Source organism: Rhamphochromis longiceps, linkage group LG7 (assembly GCF_057381845.1).
Source record: "Rhamphochromis longiceps isolate RC_006_pf linkage group LG7, R_longiceps_female_GT1.1, whole genome shotgun sequence".
In the NCBI taxonomy this organism is placed as follows: Eukaryota; Metazoa; Chordata; class Actinopteri; order Cichliformes; family Cichlidae; genus Rhamphochromis; species Rhamphochromis longiceps.
Genome location: NC_140563.1, coordinates 18,915,691 through 18,938,361, shown reverse-complemented (window position 1 = coordinate 18,938,361; position 22,671 = coordinate 18,915,691). Strand labels below are relative to the sequence as shown.

General features: G+C 39.5%; 1 protein-coding gene across 1 annotated transcript; it reads right to left on the bottom strand.

Moving 5' to 3' along the window:
• Positions 1-272: 272 nt before the first annotated feature.
• On the bottom strand, positions 273-22,157 carry LOC146665184 (plexin-B2-like). The gene is made up of 20 exons (XM_085412702.1): positions 21,021-22,157; positions 18,148-18,336; positions 17,882-18,013; positions 14,970-15,070; positions 14,293-14,419; positions 13,687-13,846; positions 13,005-13,116; positions 12,376-12,487; positions 10,824-10,925; positions 8,877-8,969; positions 8,253-8,340; positions 7,785-7,951; positions 6,880-7,028; positions 4,905-5,010; positions 4,089-4,225; positions 3,452-3,634; positions 2,711-2,804; positions 2,159-2,356; positions 1,214-1,366; positions 273-881 (listed from the first exon to the last, which is right to left on the bottom strand). Exons 1-20 carry the CDS (start codon positions 22,140-22,142, stop codon positions 729-731), a joined length of 3,678 nt encoding a protein of 1,225 aa, XP_085268828.1. The 5' UTR covers positions 22,143-22,157; the 3' UTR covers positions 273-728.
• Positions 22,158-22,671: the final 514 nt, after the last annotated feature.

Genomic DNA, 22,671 nt, shown 5'->3' with positions numbered 1-22,671 from the left:
AGTTTTAGCTGTAAGCTAAAATGTATTAAATTTAGAAAAAGCAGGTAAAATTGTTGAATCAGGAATGCAATGACAATTATGGTTTGAATTTGACTCTTAGATGTAGTAATGACGCTGTTACGGCCTCTGATCTCTAGAAGGCGTCTGGCTAAATGATGTGACTGCAAAGAACTGATTAACACAGTCGCCCTCTAGTGGTAGTCAGTGCCAACATCAGTATGCTAGTATCAGTATGCAGCTGGTCAACAGGCATTTTGGCCCAGACCAACTGCAATCCTCTCAAATTATTACAGATCACTGCAGAGAGTACTCTGCAGTGATCTGTAATAATTTAAGGTAATTTCTTAATCATTTATTTATAAACAGCTAGTAAAGTACAAAAAAGATGAGAAGTGAGAGTCCAGTTGAAACAGATATTTGAAAGAAACCGGAGATATGAATTGTCTCTGAGTTTATTAAATGTATTAAAGCAGAAGCACTTTGCCTCTAAAGCGCTGAATGTATGGAACGTTACAAGAGTTAAAAAGGCAAAAAGATCAAAAACATATTTTTAATGCGTAAAACAATGTGAATAATTCTTATAATAATGAAGTGCTACTGTAAGCAAATGTTTTTATCATGTTATATATATATATATATTGGCCAGATAGATAAATAGATGGGATAGATGAATACACAGTATATGATATGATTATGTATATGTATATGATATGATTCTTAAAACAAACCTAAAACAACTGAGCTCGTGTGGCGCAGTAGACAGAGATAGTGATGGTGACCAGGGTGACCAGAAGGATAATACGGATGATCATGTAGAGGGAATAATTCTTGTCCTCAAATTCCATTGAGCCAACCACCCACACCCCTTTCCCAAACTTGATCTGTGGGAAACAAAAGAGTGGAAATCTTGTTATTTACACAAGCGCTGCACATTTTACCAAAGGTAAAGACGGGAAGATACTGGAGTAGGGATAGAACGTAACTTTCTGCTAAATTGGGAGCTTAAGGTTTTTGAAATGAAAAAAATAAATTAAACTGGGTACTTAAAGTTCACTCTCTTGATACTTCCATATTTTTAAATTTTCAGAGGACTGCCTTCATTTATGAAGTCACGTTAGAGCGTTGTAGCTTGTTAGAACTTTCAATGAAATAAAACAGTTGGACCATGTCCTCCATAACATTGTGTCATCCGTTTGTCTTTTTGTGGCCTGACCTTTACATCCACCTGTGTGGAGTGAGCACGAGGTGGGCTGGAAGGTGTTACCAGGAACAGCTTATCATCCTGAAGGAGGCTGACCACATACTGAACGTCACCTACGAAGGCTTGAGCCTCCTTTGCTGTCATGGCTTTGGAGAATCCCCGACCCTGCAGGAGGAAGAGTGAATCCAAGGCTCTAAGGGCAGTGACTGAAGTTAATTAGACAGATAATACAATGAGCACTGAAAACCTTATCAGCAGCACTTTATGAGTAATGTGTGGGAATGGGTGTACTGTATGACAGCTATGAGCTGTTATACACCAAAAGTAAAGAAAAAGATAAATATTGTAAGCATCTATTGTAAAAAACTTTAAAATCCTCCAAAAGGTCTTTAATATTCAGTCCCCATCTTATCTTACTCACAGTACCTTATCACCTAAATAGAGAACTTCACTTTCAGACGCTGGCCTTCTTGTAGTTCCTAGGTTATTTAAAAGCAGAATGAGATGCAGAGCCTTCGGTTTTCAGGCCCTTCTCCTGTGGAACCAGCTCACCGTTTGGATTTGTTGGATTACGCTTAAAACTGTCCTGTTTGATAAAGCATATAGTTAGGGCTGAATCAGGTGACTCTGAATCCAGTCCATACTTATGCTGCAATAGGCATAGGCTGCTGGGTATTCCCATGATGCACTGAGTGTTTCTTCGTCACTCATTTTTTTTCACGCACTATATGTTTGTACACCTCTCTGGATTTTAGCCTGATTCTGCCAGAGGTTTCTTCCTGTTAAAAGAGTTTTTCTTCCCACTGTCGCCAAGTGCTTGCTCATAGAGGGTTTTCTGATGGTTGGGATTTTCTCTGTTATTTTTTCTCTATTATTTTCTATTATGACAGAAAAAACAAAATCAAAACAAATCATTGTACTAGAACTATATTAAAGCAACCTCATGGTTGTACTCACAGTAACGATAATCATGCTGTTCGCAGTGATGATCTTGTTTTGTAGATTATTGAAGCTGGGGTCAGGGTGGTAGAAAAAGGGCTTCAGCTCCTTCTCCCAGTTGTCCAGCTTAATGACTGTTTTCAAGTGCTGGTCTGCGGAGCCGTTTACTGTTGGAGACTGAAACTGGATGACTGTGGCGTTCTTCTCATGGGCAAACTGAGTATGTTGTGTAATAGAGGGACAGTAAATTGTGACAAAAGGACATAAAAAATACAAGCATGACATGTCATAAAGGAAATTACACCATAGAAAATATGCAGCAGCAATAAAAACAATAAAGCAAACTTTTCTGTTCTGATGTATGTTCTATATGTTAACGAGCCAAATGAGTAGTCACATAAATTGCATTTCTATTGTTATATGTCAGAAATTTGTAAGGTTTTGATTACGACATTTAATACAACATTACAACATTCAATAGAAAGAGTAAGGACAAATCTAAGAAATTATGACTCTTAGAGGTGGATCAGTGCATTGACTCAGAGGAAGATGAGGAAAATGAACAGGAACCTCTGAAGATGACCAGTCACGTCCCTGGACCTTCATGATCGCAGTCTGGATTACGTCAAACCTGGTGCCAGTTACCACAATATTCCTCCCTCCACTAAAACGCACACAAACATATGTATTCACACCAAAAACACAGGAAAATGCATATTAAGGAATTGTACTCCTACCCACACAAAAATAAGAGCACAAGCACACAGAGAGAATTAAGGGAAGACAGGCAGGGTTCTTAAAATGCACGTGTGGTAATTTTAATGATTATCATTCTAGTCAGTGTTTCTAATCATGTGGCAGAATTGTGATCAAAAACAATGTCAACTTAGAAGCTTTCTTATTTCTATTTTAAAGGACATATTCAAAAGCAAAACTCAGCCTGTGTCTTATTCTCTTATTTCTGTCCATTGAGACAGTAATCTCGAAACACTGAAGTTTAGAGATTTCAGAAATATGAACTCTGAAAATAACAATGTCAGTCACTGTAGGGAGAGTGAGCAAATTTTCGATCATACCTACTCTGTAAGACTGTATGTAGGTACAGAATGCATTTAGTACTTGGTCATATTATTCGTATTAGGAGATCAATAGTCTGAATGGATGAAAATAGGACAACAACATACACATTTATCCCCTGAACTTTCATCCTGCCCTGCAGGTAAAATGAAGGCAGTAAAAATACAACATGTAACAAACAGATAGAGTTAATGTCACAAACACCATGACTGCATACTGCTGTGTTAAACTGACCAGACAAAGCTTGCTTTGGGCTGGTGATCCTGCACAGTGGGGTTTTCAACAAACTGAAAGCTAGCCGGGATGCTTTTTGTGGTTCTCTTTCCATACTTCATTACGACGTCGAGAGGGTCAGAGGGCACTTTATCCACGCGGTATTCTCCTGTCCTGCAGGTGATATTTTCTCCAAAGTGCTCCCTGCCAAGACAAGGACATAGCTCAGTACTCTCTGGCTGAAGGAGTGGGGGTGGCACAAGGTCACCGTGCAGTGGAAGCCAACATGGCAGCAGGCTGACAGCTTGTTAAAATCTGTCTTTGCTGCTTCTCTTGCTCGTTATTTTTCTGTTACCTCTGCCTAAAATGTCACCGTGAATCGGTTTTGACAGAGCACTGGTGGTCACAACAGTACAGGAAAATTGTAAGAGAAAAAACTCCCTCTTCATTGTGACACTAAAGTTTAGGTCAATTCAATTTTTTGCTTCAAGAATATACACATATATTAAAAAAAATCAATTTATGGACTTCAAAATGTGCGCAAAGCAGAATTTGCATAGAATTAAATGTCTGAATAACAAGTAGCTCTATTAACTAAAGAGGCTGAATTGAAAAAGTTTGGTCTGAATGAGAATTATTGAAAAAAAGAAATCCTTACACACTGCAGTTCACCCCTCCGATGGTAACCTGGACATCTTCCTTACTGCCAGCATTCAGAAATAGTCCAGAGATTGTAATGAGGGTTCCCCCTGCTTTAGGACCTCTATTTGGCGTCACCTCCTCAGGCATCGGGTCCTAATGAAGGGGAGAGGGTGTCACCAAATGCCACCTTAATACACACTCATATTTCAAGTACACTCTAACTACTGGCAGATGCTGGCACACACAAGAATAACACACACAGATACAGCTCCATGTCAGAAACATTGCTTCTCAGCCTGATCTAACCCGACCCACTCTTTAGAAACATTCAGACACACAAACTCCTACAAGCACCACATCTGCCTCAATTTGCTGAGCAAACAGTTAGGAGGAGCACTCCCCTGTGGGGAAGCTTTAGCAGAGCCAGAGATATGAAAGGCCAGTTAAATAGCTACGCTGTAGCCTCTTAGAGTATTAAAGTGACAAAGGGAACTGCTGCACAGCATCTGGTTAAAGAGGAATGCCTGCACATTTTGACTTACTGTACAGTAAATTACCACAGCAATGTGCATCTAGGTGCCTAATTTACTGTTACATTTAGCATGTTTGGTCAGTCTTCTTAACTGTCATGCCCTTGGTATGTTTTGATAAGAGTTTCTCTGGAGCTAATAAATGGAAAACATAAAACAGTCCATAAAACAACAAAATCAGCTGAAAGCTTTTGGATGAGTTTAATTTCTCAATAAAAAGTTGTACAACTCAACAGAGGACGTGCAGCTGAGGACAGTGTATGTGTGTGTTTGTGAGTGTGTTTGTGTGTATATGCATTTACCCTGTAGGTGAAGGAAACAGAGGAGGTTCCTCTCTTCCCTCCATTCACCTCGATCTCAACCTGTCCCCAGTCAGCTTTATCAGCAGGTCCAATCTCACACACAACTCTGATCAGAACAGAAAAAATAAATTAATAAATAAACAAAAATAAATGCTGGGACTTGACCTGGAAACTCAAAACTGGGTAAAGAATTATTTACTGTTTACATATTAAGGCAAGTTTCAACTGTTTTATGATGGTAATGTCCACTCTACTGCTAACAAGTCATATTTTTAAAATGACTTTTTTTGTAGTGAGAAACAGAATTTTACGTTTTCTCTGAGTCGTGGCAGCGTGAGAATGAAGCTTCACATTTTTAGAACAATGTCATGGAGAACGTTCACTTTTAGTGCACTGCAGATGTCCGGCTGTAGACGTGGAACACGTGAAATTTTGGAAAATATATTTTTATGTCAAATTCTATTGTTTTTTATATAATATATTAATATAATTTTTATAGCTCCTTTGAGATAACTATGATCAAAATTGCTATGTATGCTATTTTAAAGATTTTTATCTTCCACTATTAAATATACACAGAATCACATTTGTTGGGGATATTCATGCTGAGGATCCATCAAGCACTACAACTCAGGAGTTCCTCTCTTTAAATTTATTGAACATGTTTGGGGCCCTACTCACACATACTTGGTCCTAACTTATGGTGTTATCTTTGACCATTTGCACATAAATTCATTTGTTTTCTTGTAACTCGTACTTGTTTTTTCATAACATTTTACTTAATAGGTTCTAGGTTTTGGGTTATATTTCTGGTGCTGTGTTGGTTTTCCTCCTTCTTATCAGACAGGATTTTCTCTATTAGGATGAGCAGGTTCATGTGTGGGGTTCCACAGGGTTCAGTCCAGGTCCACAGGGTTCATATTATATTATTTCCTTTCTTTGGCATCGTCCAATCTTTTACTGACATTTCTTATCATGTCTATGCAGATGACAGTCAGCTGTATGTGCCTTTTAGGTCTCATCATTTAGACAGGGTGTCCACCCTACACAACTATTGAACCTGGATTTGCCATTTAAGAGAACAAACTGGAAACACTGGAGAAGTCTGATTTTGTAATCTTTAGACCATCACTGACATAGTTAACAACTAAAACTCTTGTTTTAGTTTAGTAGATAAGGCAACAGTTAAAAAACTGCAGTCAGTTGTTTTTGTTTGTTCACATTCAGGTTCAACTGTTTAATTATTTGTTTGACTAAGCAGCTATGAGTGTAGCGTGATTTCTTCAGACAATTTCTCTGCTTCTGTCCCTGTCAGAAGACCCTCTCAATCAGCAGCCATGTGCAAGTGCTTGAGTGCCATTCAGTGGTGTAGTAGCAGCAGAAAGCAAATAAGTTCAGTACATTTATTTAAGTGCAGAACTTAAGTAAAATTTCCATGTACTTGTATTTTACTAAAGTGTTTCAATATTCTGCTGTTATACCTCACTATATTTTACATGCAAATATTATAGCTTTAATTTCAGTTTCTGTCAACTTTAATCTGCGCCTTATGTTCCTATCCAGAAAATAACTTAAATATATTCAAATGATATGCTTAAAAACCAAAACATCACTAAAAGGCTGATTGGCCCACTCTTTATTTAGACTGACCCTGGCTTGAACGGTTATAAAAAGTTTACTGAACAATCAATCTGTAACGTGACTTTTTTACATTGTTGTCTTGCACATTTGTGACAAGAAAAGGAAAAAAAGTGAATACTTCTACTACTGACATTTCCCTCTGGAAACTGTGACTGTCTCTAAATCAAACTGTGTCTGGAGACTCAGATCAATACAGTTGTAGAATGAGCTAATTAAAACCTGTAGTCAGGTTATCCTGAGCAAAAGGAAAGTATTCCTAACACAGTTAAGTATACAACATTGGTTGGGTTACATGTCCTGTGCATAGTGCACAACTGCATGTGGGCAACTTTACCTTTTGGAGACGGAGTATTTTTCTGGCTCATGAATGCAGGGCTTCCCAGCCACCGTGATGCTTTTAATGTCTCCCTGATCGATGCCGAGGTTGGAGCCGCTGATGGTGATGGAGATGCCTCCCAGCACGGGGCCGAAAAGAGGGCTGATCTGGATGTGGAGATGTAATAGGAGGGTGTTTATAGGAAGAAGGGATTGGAAATGGATTTAACCATATTATCTGTGCAATAAGAACATACAAGAGATTTACACAGTCTGTTTAACCACTATTGAGCTGACTTAAGTATTTAATATTCAAGGCCAAGTGGAGGTATGATGTTTACTGCAACGTGTCCTTGATTATACGTGTGCTTCCTGCTATTATTATGTTATTATTATGGTATTGTTATGGTATTGGACACTGAAAGTTTAACCTGAACATGGGCACAAGTGTCTATGAATAATAAAACCATAAAGGTCAACACTGCAGACTCTCAACGTCTTCAGAAAATCTCACTGGAATCCTTTGTATAGTTGTTAAGTTGAATCTCAACAACATACAAAGTCATGGTGATTTATCTGCAGTATCTCTGTCTGTCAGGCTGCAGCCGGTTAGGTGATAGCCTCTGTCAGAATGATATAAACACAATTACTGATGGATTTTTATCAATGACAAAGAGGCACGAACAATTAGGTGAACAAACAAAGAATTGATCCGATCGACATGTGCTAAGGAACAGCGCCGCACACTCTCAAGGAGAAACACACTCCCAACTCCTCTGTGGAAGAAAAATACACGGCCAGTGAAGACCTCAGTCCAATCACCACAGTCAATGTGTTTTTACATCCAATCACAAGATTTTAAAGAAGGTACAGTTTCCATTTCAAAGGTAAACATGAAGTCATGACAGCACTGTGACGACTCACATTGGTGATCTCAGGGTCGGGACACTCGGTGTTGCTGGGGAGAGGATCGCAGAGCTTCTCATACACACACGCCAGCTTCTTGCTGCACCACACACACTTGTACTTTGGGTCGGCGTTCTTACAAAGACTACAGTCGTTCCTCTCAACGGCACAGTTGTACAGTGTGACTGTAGAGATAATAGTGAGGAAACAAAAACAATATTATGTTATTGTACATTCAAAGAGCATATTCTTGCATCTTCAATGAAAAATTGATGGACAATCTAATTTCAAGTGACTCCTGCAGTAACATACATTTATCTGAATCCTTCATGTACAAAGCTGTTAGATTGTGCAGTAATGTTTTGTAATTTTCAAGTGCAGATTAAAGGTAGCTTCCTTAAATCCAGCTGAAGCCCCACAGTGGGACTTGCCGTGTACACACAGGGCATTAAAATGAAATCTCCTCATTAATATGTGAAGACACACCGTTCACCGTGCTGTCCATCTTCTCGCCAGACTCCTTGTCCTTCACGTAGAACAGAACATTGGTCTCCGGTGACTTATCATAGAAAAACTAAGAAATTGGAAGAAAATGAATTATTAATACAGAATCCTGTGATTAATGGCACTTAAGCTCTTCTCTGCAAACAGTGTGGGCTGCTGCTCCCCCACGCCAAGGGAAAATAAGAAAGAAAAAAAGAATATATACCCAGTCTGGCAGATTTTCAGCTACAGAAATCAATGTTAGAAAAGAACATAGCTGGAGGCTAAGCACTGTTTGAGCTTCCCAATCACAAAGTTCACAATGTGGAGATGGTGTTTAACTCTCCAGCGAGGGGAGCATGTCCATTAGAGGGAGCTAGAGAATATCAAAGGGAATGTGAAAAAAGGCTAAAGGTTGACTTCTTTTATAAATGTGGAACATAAATACAGCTGTTCACAAACAGAAAGTCTTCACACAGTTTTTTTGCTGCAGAATATATACATTCACTCTTTCAGTGTATTTCTAGGTTGTACTTTGAATACTAGGACCACAAACCAGTCACAGTGCAAAGACCTGTGTTGAGTGTGTTGCATCAAGACAAATGTCAAACGAGGGGTCATGCTCACATTGAAGCCACTGAATGTGTAGAATGGTCCCCCCTCAAACGAGACATCTTCTTCCTTTGTCATCAGCTCACTGCCAATGGTGAAATGATGACCCTGCAGAACCACACAAACAAACACAAAAATGCTGATGTGTATTCATGCTGATCATACTTTTACAGTACTGTTCTCTGATGCTCTTCTTTGTATAGAGCATGGAAACAATTGCAGTTTCTCTGATCCTACTCAAGTGTGTAAAATCAAATCAGCAACACTGAACATATACACACAACAACCAAAAGGAAACAGCCCAGAAAGCTGTGTGATTACAAAACCTTCACACAGGGCTTACAAGTTTTGATTTTCACAGCTGTGAAAGATCAGCTGTCAAAACCTTGATTGATGAAACATGAATGGATCCCCGGGAACCTGCACCAATAAAGTCCATCAGAACTCACACATTCAAAGAAAATGATCAAGATGTATGTTGTGTGACAACTAAGTGAACTGTTACAGCTTATATTGCTGTCTGATAGTAAGAATTGGGATTTGTAATGTTATTCATGTGGAAAGATACTCTGCATAATCATGACAAAAAACAAAAATACTGACGGTCCCCAGTGCCACCCCTTAACTTCCTTGATTTGCCTATGGTAAGTTTAAACATCCAAGGAGACGTCCGTCTTGAGTTATTGTATTCACAAGATTTTTTGAGTAATTCTGTTCACAAAGTTGGGTGTCCTCACACCTGTTCGCTATGGTTGAATGGTAAAAAGTGCGTTTTAAGCCCTCTTCCAGCAGAACACTCCAGTCTTAAAGGGGAACTATTGTCATTACTTCCATTTCCAAAACTTTACCAGAGTAGCTTTGCATGATTCACAGACAAAATAATTCTTATTTATCTTATATTGGACTTTGGTGTGGCCCCCAAAGTTCATTCTGTCATGGTCCGCGGTGGTTAGCTTTATGAGGCTCCTGAACCTACCTGTGATCTGCCCCTGGGCAGGGCCACCTCCTCCAGCTCCTGCACACCTGGAGCCAGTTGCAGGCAATCAAGCCAGAGTGATTTAAGCCACACGCTGAGTTTGTCATCAACTCATTTTCTGGATTCATCTTGGCTCACCCCGTCTCAACTCTCTGTTTCCACCTACTGCAAGTAAGAATTGCTATACTTAACTGCTTACCACTTCAGGGCTACTTCCACTACCTCCCTAACTCCACTGTCTTCTCTCTTCAGTGTGATTGTTTCCTGCCCAGCTCCAGTCAGCATCTCAGGCCCCATTCCCTCGCCCCAGTTCTGCATTCCCCTCGCCACGTTTTATTGCTTTTGTCCTTGCCACGTTTCCAGAGCTTAAGCCTTAAACCATCTGTTGTCTCTGTTCTGGGTTTCTGCGCGTGAGTTCAGTTCATTACAGACCACTCGGTCCCGTGTGTCTAAACGAGCCATTTTTAAAAATTTTTTTATTTATTTTTGCTTCCTTTCACTCCCTTTTAAGCTACTTTTTTTTCTTTCTAATTGCAACATTTAAATAGTTGGTAAGAGTGCCGTATCATCGCTTACAGCCAGAACTGTACACCTGATATGGGGGACCCCATCTCTGTGAAATCATACAGATGCATTACTTTATTTTCTTAATTCCCTATCCTACACAGCGGGGATTAGTGGGAGGACTGAAGCCAATCCCAGCTGTCATGGGACAGGAAGTAGGATACAACTTGTAGAGGTTTCAATTGCAGGAGAAACGCGACCATACAGTCTGACACTTACACCTATAGCCAATTTAAAACCCCTCATTAACAGATGCAAGAGTAGAAAAAAAAGAAACAAGTTTGGCTCATTCTCCTTTCTTTTAGCCTAAAAATCGAGCTTTTTTTTTTTCCTCCTGTCCAAGGGATATCCACAAACAGAAAGAGAGTGTTTCTTTCCCTGGAACTCAGATGCATGTTGGGGGTGGAGTGGGGCCAGTTTACCTGGTAATGTTTCAGATTTATGCCTTCAAAGCTGATTCGAGTCTTGTAGCCCACAGGGATGAGCACAGGATCTGGATTCTCGAACCGAGGACAGTTTGCGCTCTGAAACAGAATGAAAACAAATTAGATACTTTAATAATTTACAAGGTTTGGAGGCCTATCTCCCCCTACCACCACTTCCCCTGCCAGTGGCGGACCCCCTCAGACATCGGTGCGTTGGTGGTTCTTTGTGTCCGGGGATGGGCGTCCAGGTACACACCGGCTCACTCCTTGGCGGCCGCTTATCGGGGCCTGGAGCCTGGGGCTCGCTCGGGCCACTTCGGAGGTGGGGTGCCCCCGGCCTCTCGGCCTGGGGCTCGGTCACTCAGGCGCAGCTGGCTGCCGGCGGAGCTCACGGGCGCGTCACTGCAACTCCCCCTGGCTTCTGCTCCGCGGCTGCTGAGTGAGCCCTCATCTGGGACTCTCCTCAGCTCTTTCCGGGACAGTGGCGCAGCTGCCCCTCTGTTGGTCTTCCTTGGTCTCTTGTGTTCTGGGGGCCTCTGGATGTCTGGAGTTTTGATCTCCTCCACACCTGCTTCACGCCCTGGAGGACGGGGCTGTGGCCCCCCCACACCCTCTAGCAGATTATTACATGAAGGAACCTTTTAAAAAAAACAAAAAACAAGCGCGTCCATGCTCACAGGTGTACACACGGGTGATCACACCCACAAACTACACCCTTTTTGGCTCCTACCTCAAAGCACACTGTGTTCTGTTGATCTTATGTGCTGCACAATAATGTTTAACATTTAGTATTTACTGTCATATTCCCATATATCATTGTGATGTTGTTTATTCTATTACTCTTGTTCTCTTCTGCTTGCTTTCTTTTTTCTTTCTCAGCAGGTGATCCAGGTGATTGATATATGCATTTTTTTTCTCTGCCCGTTCTGTTGGTTTTTGTCTTTTGCCCTTTTCCCCCGTCCCTCTTCTCAGCTGTTTCTCTTTCCCTCTTTCTTTCTCCCCTTCTTTCCCCCAGTCAAGTCTGTCCCGTATTCAGTAAGTGAAAATAAAATAAACAATAAAAGGTGAATCAAATGGACCATTACGGCAAGGCTGGGATGGTCAGTTTGGTAAAGTAAATCCGTTGGGCATCTTTCTTTGCCTTTAGACAACAATTCTGATGGCAAAAGAGCCAAACGGGACAGGCCAAAAAAAAAAAAAAAAAATAATAATAATAATAATTTACATTTTAAACATGCTAACCACTTAACGGACGCCCTCATCTGTGGCGACAGATAACTATATCGCTGAAACATCCGCTGATGTGGAATCTGATATCCTCCACCCTGCAACGTTTGTCATGCAAGATGGTGGCAGCTGATAGTGGGATTTGTGTATTTATTAATTTTTCAGGAGGAGTTTGGACCACTCAGGCGGTGAATCACATGTAAAGTTTAGATGTGTCCTTTAAAACTTGTGCTATAGTCGTTCTCCACATCTATCACACACATACATGACAGAAAAGAGTCCTTGACCTGTCACTGAACTCACAGCTCTAGAAAGAACTAACCTGACGGTGCTTGATGATGTGGGAAACAACCACGCTGTTGTCCGCATCGCTGCAGGTGTGGTCCTGCGTGTTCCACTGACATCCCCACTGACTGCTTACACATGACATGCACCTGAAAACACAGAAATATGGACCAACTTGGATAAGGAAATACTTTCACATGCACAATCAGGGTAGAGCATGCACACACAAAAGCACACACAAACAACATCTAAAACATGCAAACTCATCAGAGAGCGTCCGGCACAAAAATCTATGTTGCTGACAATGAAATGGATCTCTGCAACTTCACATAAGCAAAGCTCGTTCATCACACGTTCCTCTGTGTGAAAGAAATGCAGAAAAAAATGAGGGGAAAAAAAACAGCCAGGATCGACTTTCTTTTTTTGATTAATGAAAAGGAAACTGAGGCAATTTCCTCGGCTTGGTAATAGAAGCAGGAGCGAAAATGCAAGAGGTGCATTCAAAACCACCATGCATCACAATTTACAAACAGAGCCTTGATCTCTCATCTGCTCATGCACGGTGATACATTTACATCAAGGTTGTCAGATGATGCTGTGTTCCATGTCACTGTGTATTTTCACTGAGTGACAGAGCAGAACTGAAAGATTAACAGCCTGACTCACGGTGTGTTTTCAGATTTCCTCACTGTGGCAGCACACTTGTAGAACATGAATTCCCGCGTGGCCAACTCCACAGTCTCATTCACAAAGATCCTGATAGCCACGGCCACAAAGTCTGAAGATACAGTAAAACAGTGGTTAAAATGTGATACACTAGCTGTTTATGTGAATACAAGTTTTATATAAAAGATGTGAAGTATGCTTGTACATTTAAAGACAAAAAACAGAGCGATTAAATATTTTGATAAATCTCCTCAGAATCAGTTCAGTGATTATTTAACTGCCTGAACTGCATATTAGTGTATAAAAGCCAAAACTTGAGCTGTATTTAAAAAAAGTTTCATATTTTGTTTTATAAAGGACTTTTTTTTATGGGACTCACTTTGTTTTGGGCAAGATGTTTGCTGACTACTGATACAAAAAACTATAAACTGAAATAATAAAGCTTAAATTAGATTAGTGTGTTGATTTCGTGCAATTTTCTGGTGCAAATTTGTTGGACACTGTAAGTTCTTCAACAAAATGATGGAGAATTTGCCAGCTGACATTAACTTAACCTCATGTTTTTTTCAGCCCATTTCCCACCTTGGCCAGTTAGTAATGCAGCGTTAACCATCATGGAGAAGCACAGACATTAGACCTTAAAGACGACAGAAACATGGCAGGGTAATTAAAGAGACCATACCTTGGCCCTCAGGTGTTTTCGGTATAAGCCCAGGCTGGGGCAGATCACAGGAGACCTCACCAGAGTCTGACATGATGCCGTTACTCTGGAAAGACTCAATCTTGCATTGCAGACGGTCAGAGTGTCCAATGGTAGGAAGGGAGGGAATATTGATGTTCACCTGGACAGACAAAAACATACTGACTGGAAACTGTGGCTTCTTAGCCCGTAACATCTCACTGAATTTGTATCTCTGTGTAACCAAAGTTATAATAAAGAAACTGTTTCTCTTTTTAAAGAAAGAAACTGAGAAAGAGAAAGGAGTGACATGCTGCTGATGGGAATTCATGTGTGAGTCAGACGGGCAGGAACACAGAAGAAGTAAAAAATGGGGGAATAGGAAGAGGCTCTCCATCTTCAGCCATGCAGGTTATAATAAGACAGTTTGGATTTTTCTGGGTGGATCAATACAGAGCTGGAAGACCTAGAGCTTGAGGTCTTTGATTCCCAGTTTATTACTCAGTCTCTGCATGTAAGTGGAGTTAGGTACTGCAGAGAAAAGAGGGACAATAAAAGAGAACAAAGGAAGTCAGAGACAGTTTGAGTGAGGAACAAACAGAGCTGTACCTTGCCGGTCTTTCTGCAGGAAAGGTTTGAAGGAGAGAAGGATACAATCTTGACACACTGCTGCTTGGGGCTCCACAACCAGCCATTCTTCTCCTCTGCCCGTCGGCACTCAGACCTCCTGGTACACCTTCAGACGAAGGATGAGAAAATCCCATCAGCCTGAGCTGCACATGCCATGAATGCTTTCACAAAAAGTCAGTTTGTAAATAACAACTCAATGCCTACGTGACTTCCAGCAGGGTCTGTGCACAAAATAAAGATTTATGTATCAAAAAGAAAAACATGCAAGGTCCTCAATGGTAACTACATTTAATATTTATAATATGACAACTTTTAACTCATATAACCTTTAAGCAAGTAATAAAAAATAATATTTTTTCCAACTTCCCAGTTGTGAGCATTTCAGGAATGAGATTAATAGAAAATTATTTTAATAAAATTATATAAATAATAAAGAAATGTAACTGTTGGTCATAAAATGAACTGTCTCAATATATACTGTTATAAATATAATAGGTCTAAAAATGTCTGCAATAAAACACTGAACAAATATCCTGCTGTGTTTTACAGATGGAATTGCATGTGTGGGTGTTTGTGTTAGTCTGTTGTTGTGTGCATGCATTTGTAAATGCATGCAAGAATGTACTTATGTGTGTGCGTGTGTGTGTGATCCTCACCTGCCCTCCAAAACACACCAGCCACAGTAAGGGTCCCTCAGTCCCACGCATGATTGGCAGTCTTTCATTTCGAGGCACGTCTGCACTGGCACCTTGGTGATCTGGATTATTACAACGTGAAATATGATCAAAGGTGCACCTTAAGGGAGACACTGGACAAAAATAACAAGTATTTAAAGTGTAGCTGTAAATGTTCCTTAGTATGTTGCAGGTGTGCAGAGTGGGAGCGAGTGGGGTCTCTCGTGTCTTCTCCCCATGTTTAATTACTTAGTTTATTCAACACAAAGCACTGAATGTTTACTGTAACCAGGGTGAAATTGTTTTCTTTTTTACATGTAAAAGCCAATCCATTAGATCTTATTTCAAGACATCAGTATTTTTCAGATAAAATCTGAATGTTTAACAGCATCAACATTAGAAACTCTTCCCCCTCTGCAGAAACAGATGTGAGTCAATATAATGAAAGCAAAACTTCTGAAATCGCAAACTTAAAAAAGCTTAATGAAACAGCGGACTAAATCATTTTGATTTTATATATCTCCGTGCATACACTGAAAAAATGGGAATTGGGAGGCTTTTGAATTTGCACAAATGAATTTAGTTAATGCTACACAAGCCTTTCATGTTTCTCTTATTTGCATGATTAAATAAAGTACTATTTACTTGATTATAAACAATACTGAGACTACTCATTTTTCTTGCATTGATTTAAAGTTACTAAATGTTGTTTTTACCTGTGCCCATAAATGCCAAATCATTTTTCCATTTAGTCATTGTTTTAGGTGAAGTGTCACTTACTTGACTATTCTATTGGTTAAGCCCAAATAATACAGCAGATATCTACAAGGAGATAAGTTTGTTCAACAGAGTATGTCTTATTAAGTGATGTATTGTGAATTTTCCAACATTGTCCTAACAAAAATTAGGACCCTTTCCCCCGCTTTTTTTCTACTTTGTGTAGAACATATGTGAGCTGCTTCTCAAAACATTATGTATAAATGAGAGAAAGATTGGTACTTTAAAGAAACCATTGATGCTCTTCTGGACTGGAATATCTTTTTTCAATTAAAATGTTTTTTGTGATGGTGGAATTTTTACCTTTATGATTACAGAAGTCAAAACATCAGATGATGATAGCTTACCATCTAAACTCCCCATCTCTTGGCAAGTCTGAATTAGAGGTCTCAGCTGTATCTGCCTTTCTAGTGGATTTGCTTAAAGAGGAGATAGCTTATTATTATTAGGTACATATTCCCTGACATTCTAGAGGTCAACCTTGCACAGTGTGTGACATTAAAGGGCATAACGTATAGAAATGGAATGGTACTGGCCCAAAGGGCAGCAGGTGGATTGCCAGAATACTGAAAAACCATATCTGCATTGTACCACAGCATATTCTACATTGTCAGAGAGCTTGGTGGCTGGTACAGAGAGCACCACAGAGCTTTTGAGCTCAGCCCAGTATCCACAAGAATATACACTCTGTGAACTCCTTGATACTTATCCATTGGTTGGCCATGAGATTGGATCAGTCCACATTGTGACAATGCTATTTGGACTCATGTATGCATTAAACCTTGCCTACCCTGCGGACCTTCGCAACTTTGATGTTTTCCAGAAGGTTTTCATGGAACTGGATGGAGCTAAACTCTCTAAAGTTCTTGCTTTAAAAAAACCATCTGTTTCATTGAGAAGTCAAAGACTGCACTTCTGCAATTCTTTGCAGTTTTTCATTTTGTGTTCAGTAACGTTATACTGCTTATGTTTTTATTGCTTTCCCCTCATGTGACTGCAATGCAGGATAATTTTTCCTTTTGGTATCGTGTTGGAAGAAATTTTTACTGACGATTTTTAGCAATATGTTCTAAATCAACCTTAATGTCCTGCTTACATGTTTAAAATGAATATTAAAATTCATGTAGGTGTTTGGTATTAGTTATGTAACAATGTCATTTAAGGCTCAACTTAGTTGAAATCTTGTACAGGTAAATACTTGTACAGAAGCTGAAACTGTTGTCAAATAACACACAAGTTATATTTGTGTAAATCTGTTTATTCATAAAAGCGTGTTGCTTTTTTTCAGGTAGTCTTAATTTAGTTTACATTTTCAATTGTGTAATTAATACAAATGTTATATGTAAGAGATGACAGGATCATCTATAAGCACTTTCTTTTATTTGCTGCTAAGGTCAGTTTTTTGTGAAACATTTGCAAATATATTCTCAAACTAACTTTTTCTTTTAGTTAGTTCTGCGGGCTATCTTTAAAAATGTGTTAACAAGTTTATATGGATGCGATTTTGGACTTGTTCATGGCAGAATTGCTGCTTTCACTGCTGTTACAGTTTAATAAAGGTGTATTGTTCAGTAGCACTCAGTCTTTGCCTTTTTTGTCAATAATGATCAGTTAATATTTCAATTGAAAAAATTAAGTAGGATTTAAAGCCATAATTTGTCTTGCAAGAACATACTTGCAATGTGTTTACATTACATAATATCATTGCGTACCACTGGCAAATAAAAATAAGTTGGTGTTAAATATTAAAATATATTGACATTATGCAATACATTGATATTATGATAATAGATTAATATTAGTACATCAAACATGATTTTTTTTAAAGTAATCTGATGTAAATAAAATACTTTGATGTGACAAGCATTAATTACTTGAGGGAAAGTGGAAAATTAAGTCAGTCATACTTATTCATATTATGTGGGACCGATGTACACAATAAAATCAAGTAAATTGAAAGAACTTTTTTTTTCAGTGTACCCACAGAATAATTTTTTGCTTTGGATCAATTTTTTTCTCTTTTAAATGAATACAGTCTTTGTGGAGCTCAGTCTTAGCACCAGCAAGTACTCTGCCTGAATTTTAATGTATAATAAGTGTTAAATATACACACACACCCTTTTCTCTGTGGTAATGTAGAGGTGGCTCTGGCTTTGGTCAAGGAAAAGGTTCTTGTTGACCTTCTCTCCTATGTTGTTGCCAACATAGGAGTACGGCTCGTTGCCATATTCACCTGGTCTCAGGTGTACCTGGACAAAATAAACAAAAGACAAAAGGTAAGAGAAATTTGAGGTTTTAAATTAACTTGATACACCTTCCCTCAGATAAAAGTTTAAACTGAGGAAAAAAATATCCAACAAAAAAAACCACAAGAGAACTCAACCTTGAAGACCTCTCCGTTGGCGCTGCCCAAAAAGGCGATCGTGTGGTCATTCTCCACAGCAACAGTTACAGCAGTCAGATGGACCGACATGGTCAACGCTGCATCTGCCTTTAAGGCAAATGCTGGCTTGCTTGCCAGAGGCGAAGGCAAATACTCTGCACCACACTTGAAGTTTCCCAATGCATCCTTCTGTAAAGGGAAAGGATAACAAGAAGGGACGATCAGACATTGCTTGCTTTTCACTCCAATAACATTAACTGTCTTTGCAGTACTGTTCGTATCCTACTTAAACTTTATAACAGAGATGGGAAATGTGCTTTGAACACTCGACTATTTTAATCTACAATCTAAAATTGGCTTTGTTTTGACTGATCATTTCTTTGATTACAATAATGAATTAAAATAATGAATAAAAATTACAAGTAAGTATTTGCTTTAGAGTTGGAAGTCTGAGACGAGAACAATAGGAAAACTCGTGTTAACGATCACTTAACAAGAAACTACTAATACATGCAAGTATCGCTGAACTTCTATCGCTGCACCATCGAGAGCATCCTGACCAACTGTATAACAGTCTGGTACGGGAACTGCTCTGCCTCGGACCGGAAGGCGTTGCAGAGGGTCGTGAAAACTGCCCAGCGCATTGCCGGAGCACCACTTCCTGCCATAAAAGACATCTACAGGAAGCGGTGTCTGAAAAGGGCTGGGAAAATCATCAAAGACCCCAGTCACCCATCACATGGACTCTTCACCCTCCTGCCCTCTGGGAGGCGCCACAGGAGCCTCCGGACTAAGACCACCAGGTACCGGAACAGCTTCTTCCCCACAGCTGTCAGACTCCTGAACTCTGCCTCCTGACATCTGACCCACGTTAAACTCATGGACTGAACATACACACACCCACAATGGACAACTGTACCCTCAAACACAATAATAACATGGACTGAACCACCACTCACAACCACTAGCACTTTATATAGCCTCTGTAGAAACTATCTACACCCTCACTTATCTTAACTGCACTACTGTATAGCTCTGTGTAAATAATCATTCTGTACATTCGATAATTTTTAATCCTACAACTGTTTACAACTTGCATAGTTCCCATTTCTGTATAGCTGTATATCCCAGATTCTGTAAAGTTATTTATTTCATATTCTGTATAGTTTTTCATATTTATATCCTGTTCATATCCTGTACATAGCTTGTACTCACTACAGCCTGTACATACTTATAGTTATAGAATATTCACAACATACTTCATACCGTGTACATTATAACATACCATAATAGACCCATTTCTGTAATATACTCACATATCTATATTATTGCTAATATATATTGTAATATATCTATATCACTAAAGCACTTCTGGATGGATGCAAACTGCATTTCGTTGCCCTGTACCTGTGCATGTGCAATGACAATAAAGTTGAATTCTATTCTATTCTATTCTATTCTATTCTAAGTAAAAAATGTAAAATAACCAGTTAAGTTGGGCCATAACTAAAAAAGTCTTTGGCATATTAAAATTGTTCATGGAATACTTCAAGTATTTCTGAGTAGGTACTGATCTCGGTATTAAGCTCAGTCTCTCTAAAGTAAATACCCTACAGCTGCAGACCCTATGGTGGGAGCTGGAGATGTGAAACAGCTAAAATATCAACCAGTGGTGCAGGGTAGCAGCGGTCTTGACATGTCAGAGGCAGCAAAGGGAAAATTTTAAAACATGAATAGACCGCCAAATTTGACAAGTGTATTTAGTACATGGAGAGAGGAGAGTGATCCATATTAAAGTTCGGCCCATAACTTCAACAAAGGCGTAATTTTGGTGGTTTTGTCTTTCTACACCACAAAGGCAGGTTCTAAATCAAATAATCAATAAGTGATTGAAGTTAAATTTAAGCTTTAACTCAAGGCATTTTACCAAATCTTCGCCAAAATTTATTTGGGAATTAGAGCCCAAATACATGTCAGTGCAAATGAGATAGGCTAACATTCAGCTGAAAAAATAAATCAGAATCAAAAATAATAAAAACTTCAGGAGTAAAGAAATTAATAATCTGGTACTTTCTTAAAAAATAAGGAATGAAATGGCCAGCTCAGCAACACATAAAGACCTGAAAAAATGATTTCCATAGATAAGCAAAACAGCTTCATAATATCTAAGTCAAAAACACCCAGGTGAGGTAGACATATCATTGTCAAGACACCTCCATGAATGGGAATACAACAAGGTTCAAACTATTGGTGACACTCAATAACAAGAGGATCAGATTAAACTTTGCCAAAGAAAATCTGAAAGAACCTTTACAGCTCTCAAAAAATATTCTTAAAGTATGGAGAGGAGAGAAACAGCTCATGATCAGATTGGGCATGTATCGCTGCCACTGAAACTGGGTCACTACTGTCTGATTACTGTGACTGCTGATCGAAACAGAAACAGAAGGATGAAATGTGAAGTGTACAGGGCTATACTCTCTGCTTAGATTCAGACAAATGCTAAACAAACAAAACCAAAAAACTGTGTAACCCCTTAATTAAAGAAGAAAGTCTGCACTTTAGCCACATCTTGATTGTGTGATTTAAAATCCACTGTGGTGGTGTACAGAGACTACAAGAATTGTGTCTTTCTCCAACAAATTATGGACCTAACTATACATCTATATGGCCTGAAGCAGCTTATCTCACTCAGTTTATAGAATTACATTACAATTAATACCATGGTCAGATTACAAGTTATCCAGGGAACGAATTAAATGTTGAGATTTTATAATAAAAAGTGATAACTGCATTAAAGATTATAATTATACCAATCTGAGTTTTTCAAAACATTCTTTTAAATTAGAGTCAGCTGACAAAGAAGCACTTACAGAAATTTTTGAAGTGCATACTGTGTAGGCTTGAGATGAGTAGGGTACGTCCACAGCAGGAACCCCAGAAATCTCCCCAGAGTCACTGTAGCATGCACTGATTATATCCATCAGCTGCTGATTGATGGAGTTCAGCGGGTACATGCAGAGAGCAGAGTCGCTTTCGTCGTCATCTGGATGAGCCACCATGAAGAGGACTTTTGTGAATGAGGTGACCGTCCCATAATTACCAGATTGAGACATGACCCGTGCCAGCTCTTTTCCTGGAAAAGCCACATATGCAGCTTGGACTTTGTTGTACCGGTTCTTTATACCGCAGGTTAACTGGAGCTCTGTGTACGAATAGTAATGTTGGTCATTTTCACAAAGACGAGACACAAAAGTCAAGTTACCTGTGCCATCGAGAGTCCGAGAAAAGAGGAAATACACAAAACCATCCTCTTTGAAGGCATGTTGGAAGTCGTGTAAGTACTTGAGGACAAATGGCGCCGTCTGTACCGCTGATGCCTCAATGATGTTCTCAAACACAACCCAGTCCTGGTAGTCCTCAAGGATTCGTGTGCTGATTAGTTTTGCACTGTCCAGGCTTCCATAGCCCTTTCCAACAAGGAACACTTTGAAGGTCCGGCCATTTTTTGTGTAGTTGGACATGACGCTCACCACGTTCACATTATCCTCTATGCTAGCCACGTATGTCCGCTGTCCTTTGTTGTCATTGTAATACAACTCTTGTTCTACATTAGACAGGTTGAGGAGGGAACATATGCCTCTGTACCGACTGCCACATACTATTAGTGAACCATTGGATGGGTGGACCAGCAGAAGTTTGTTGCTGTTGGGCATGAGCACTGTGTCCTGACAGCCTGAAGCAGGAGGTGTACATGTTTTGGCATCTTTTTTTGGGCCCGTCTCAGTGCGGGCCTCCTTCTGGAGGGACGGGCTCAGCTGGAAGATATTGTTGACTGCTCCCAGGTAGATGCGACCAGTCTGTGGGTCCTGGACCACATTGTTAATCAGGGTTTCAGAGATGAATTCCACAGTGGGGATTTTTCCACTCCCCCCTTGGGCTTGAGAGACTGACAACCAGATTAGGAAGAAGAGGGTGGAGACCCAGCTTGCCATCTCTGGAAGGAACAAAAAAGAAGGTTTTACTATTAATGAAGTTAAATGGCACCTTAAATGTACATTAACTATCAAAAAATGACACATCAAAGAAGGGTTGCTGTGTGGTTAATATAACTGGACATATGTAAAGAACTGTACGTCAAAACAACCAGACATCTTTACATACAGGCCATTAGTTTGATGAACACTTAGAACACTCACATAGTGTCTGTATTTGAATCATCCACCATACCCGCTTCTGAATCAAAGCATGCTGCATATGCTGTTTTTGTTCTGTTGTACATATCTACATACTATTAAATCTGGTTCTTGTCATTCTTTTACTGAAAAGAGAGAACACGACTCAGTTAGTCAAAATATTTATAATTATTTTATTTAATCATCTTCTGGAAGAGAGAGACATGCACAGCCCAAAGCCATTTTGCAGATCTCTAGCATATAGTCCTTTACACGTCACACATAGTTTAGATAAAAACAACTACTTCTGTGTTACTTAGTTCTGCTTTTTCTGTCTGGTTTCCTGTTC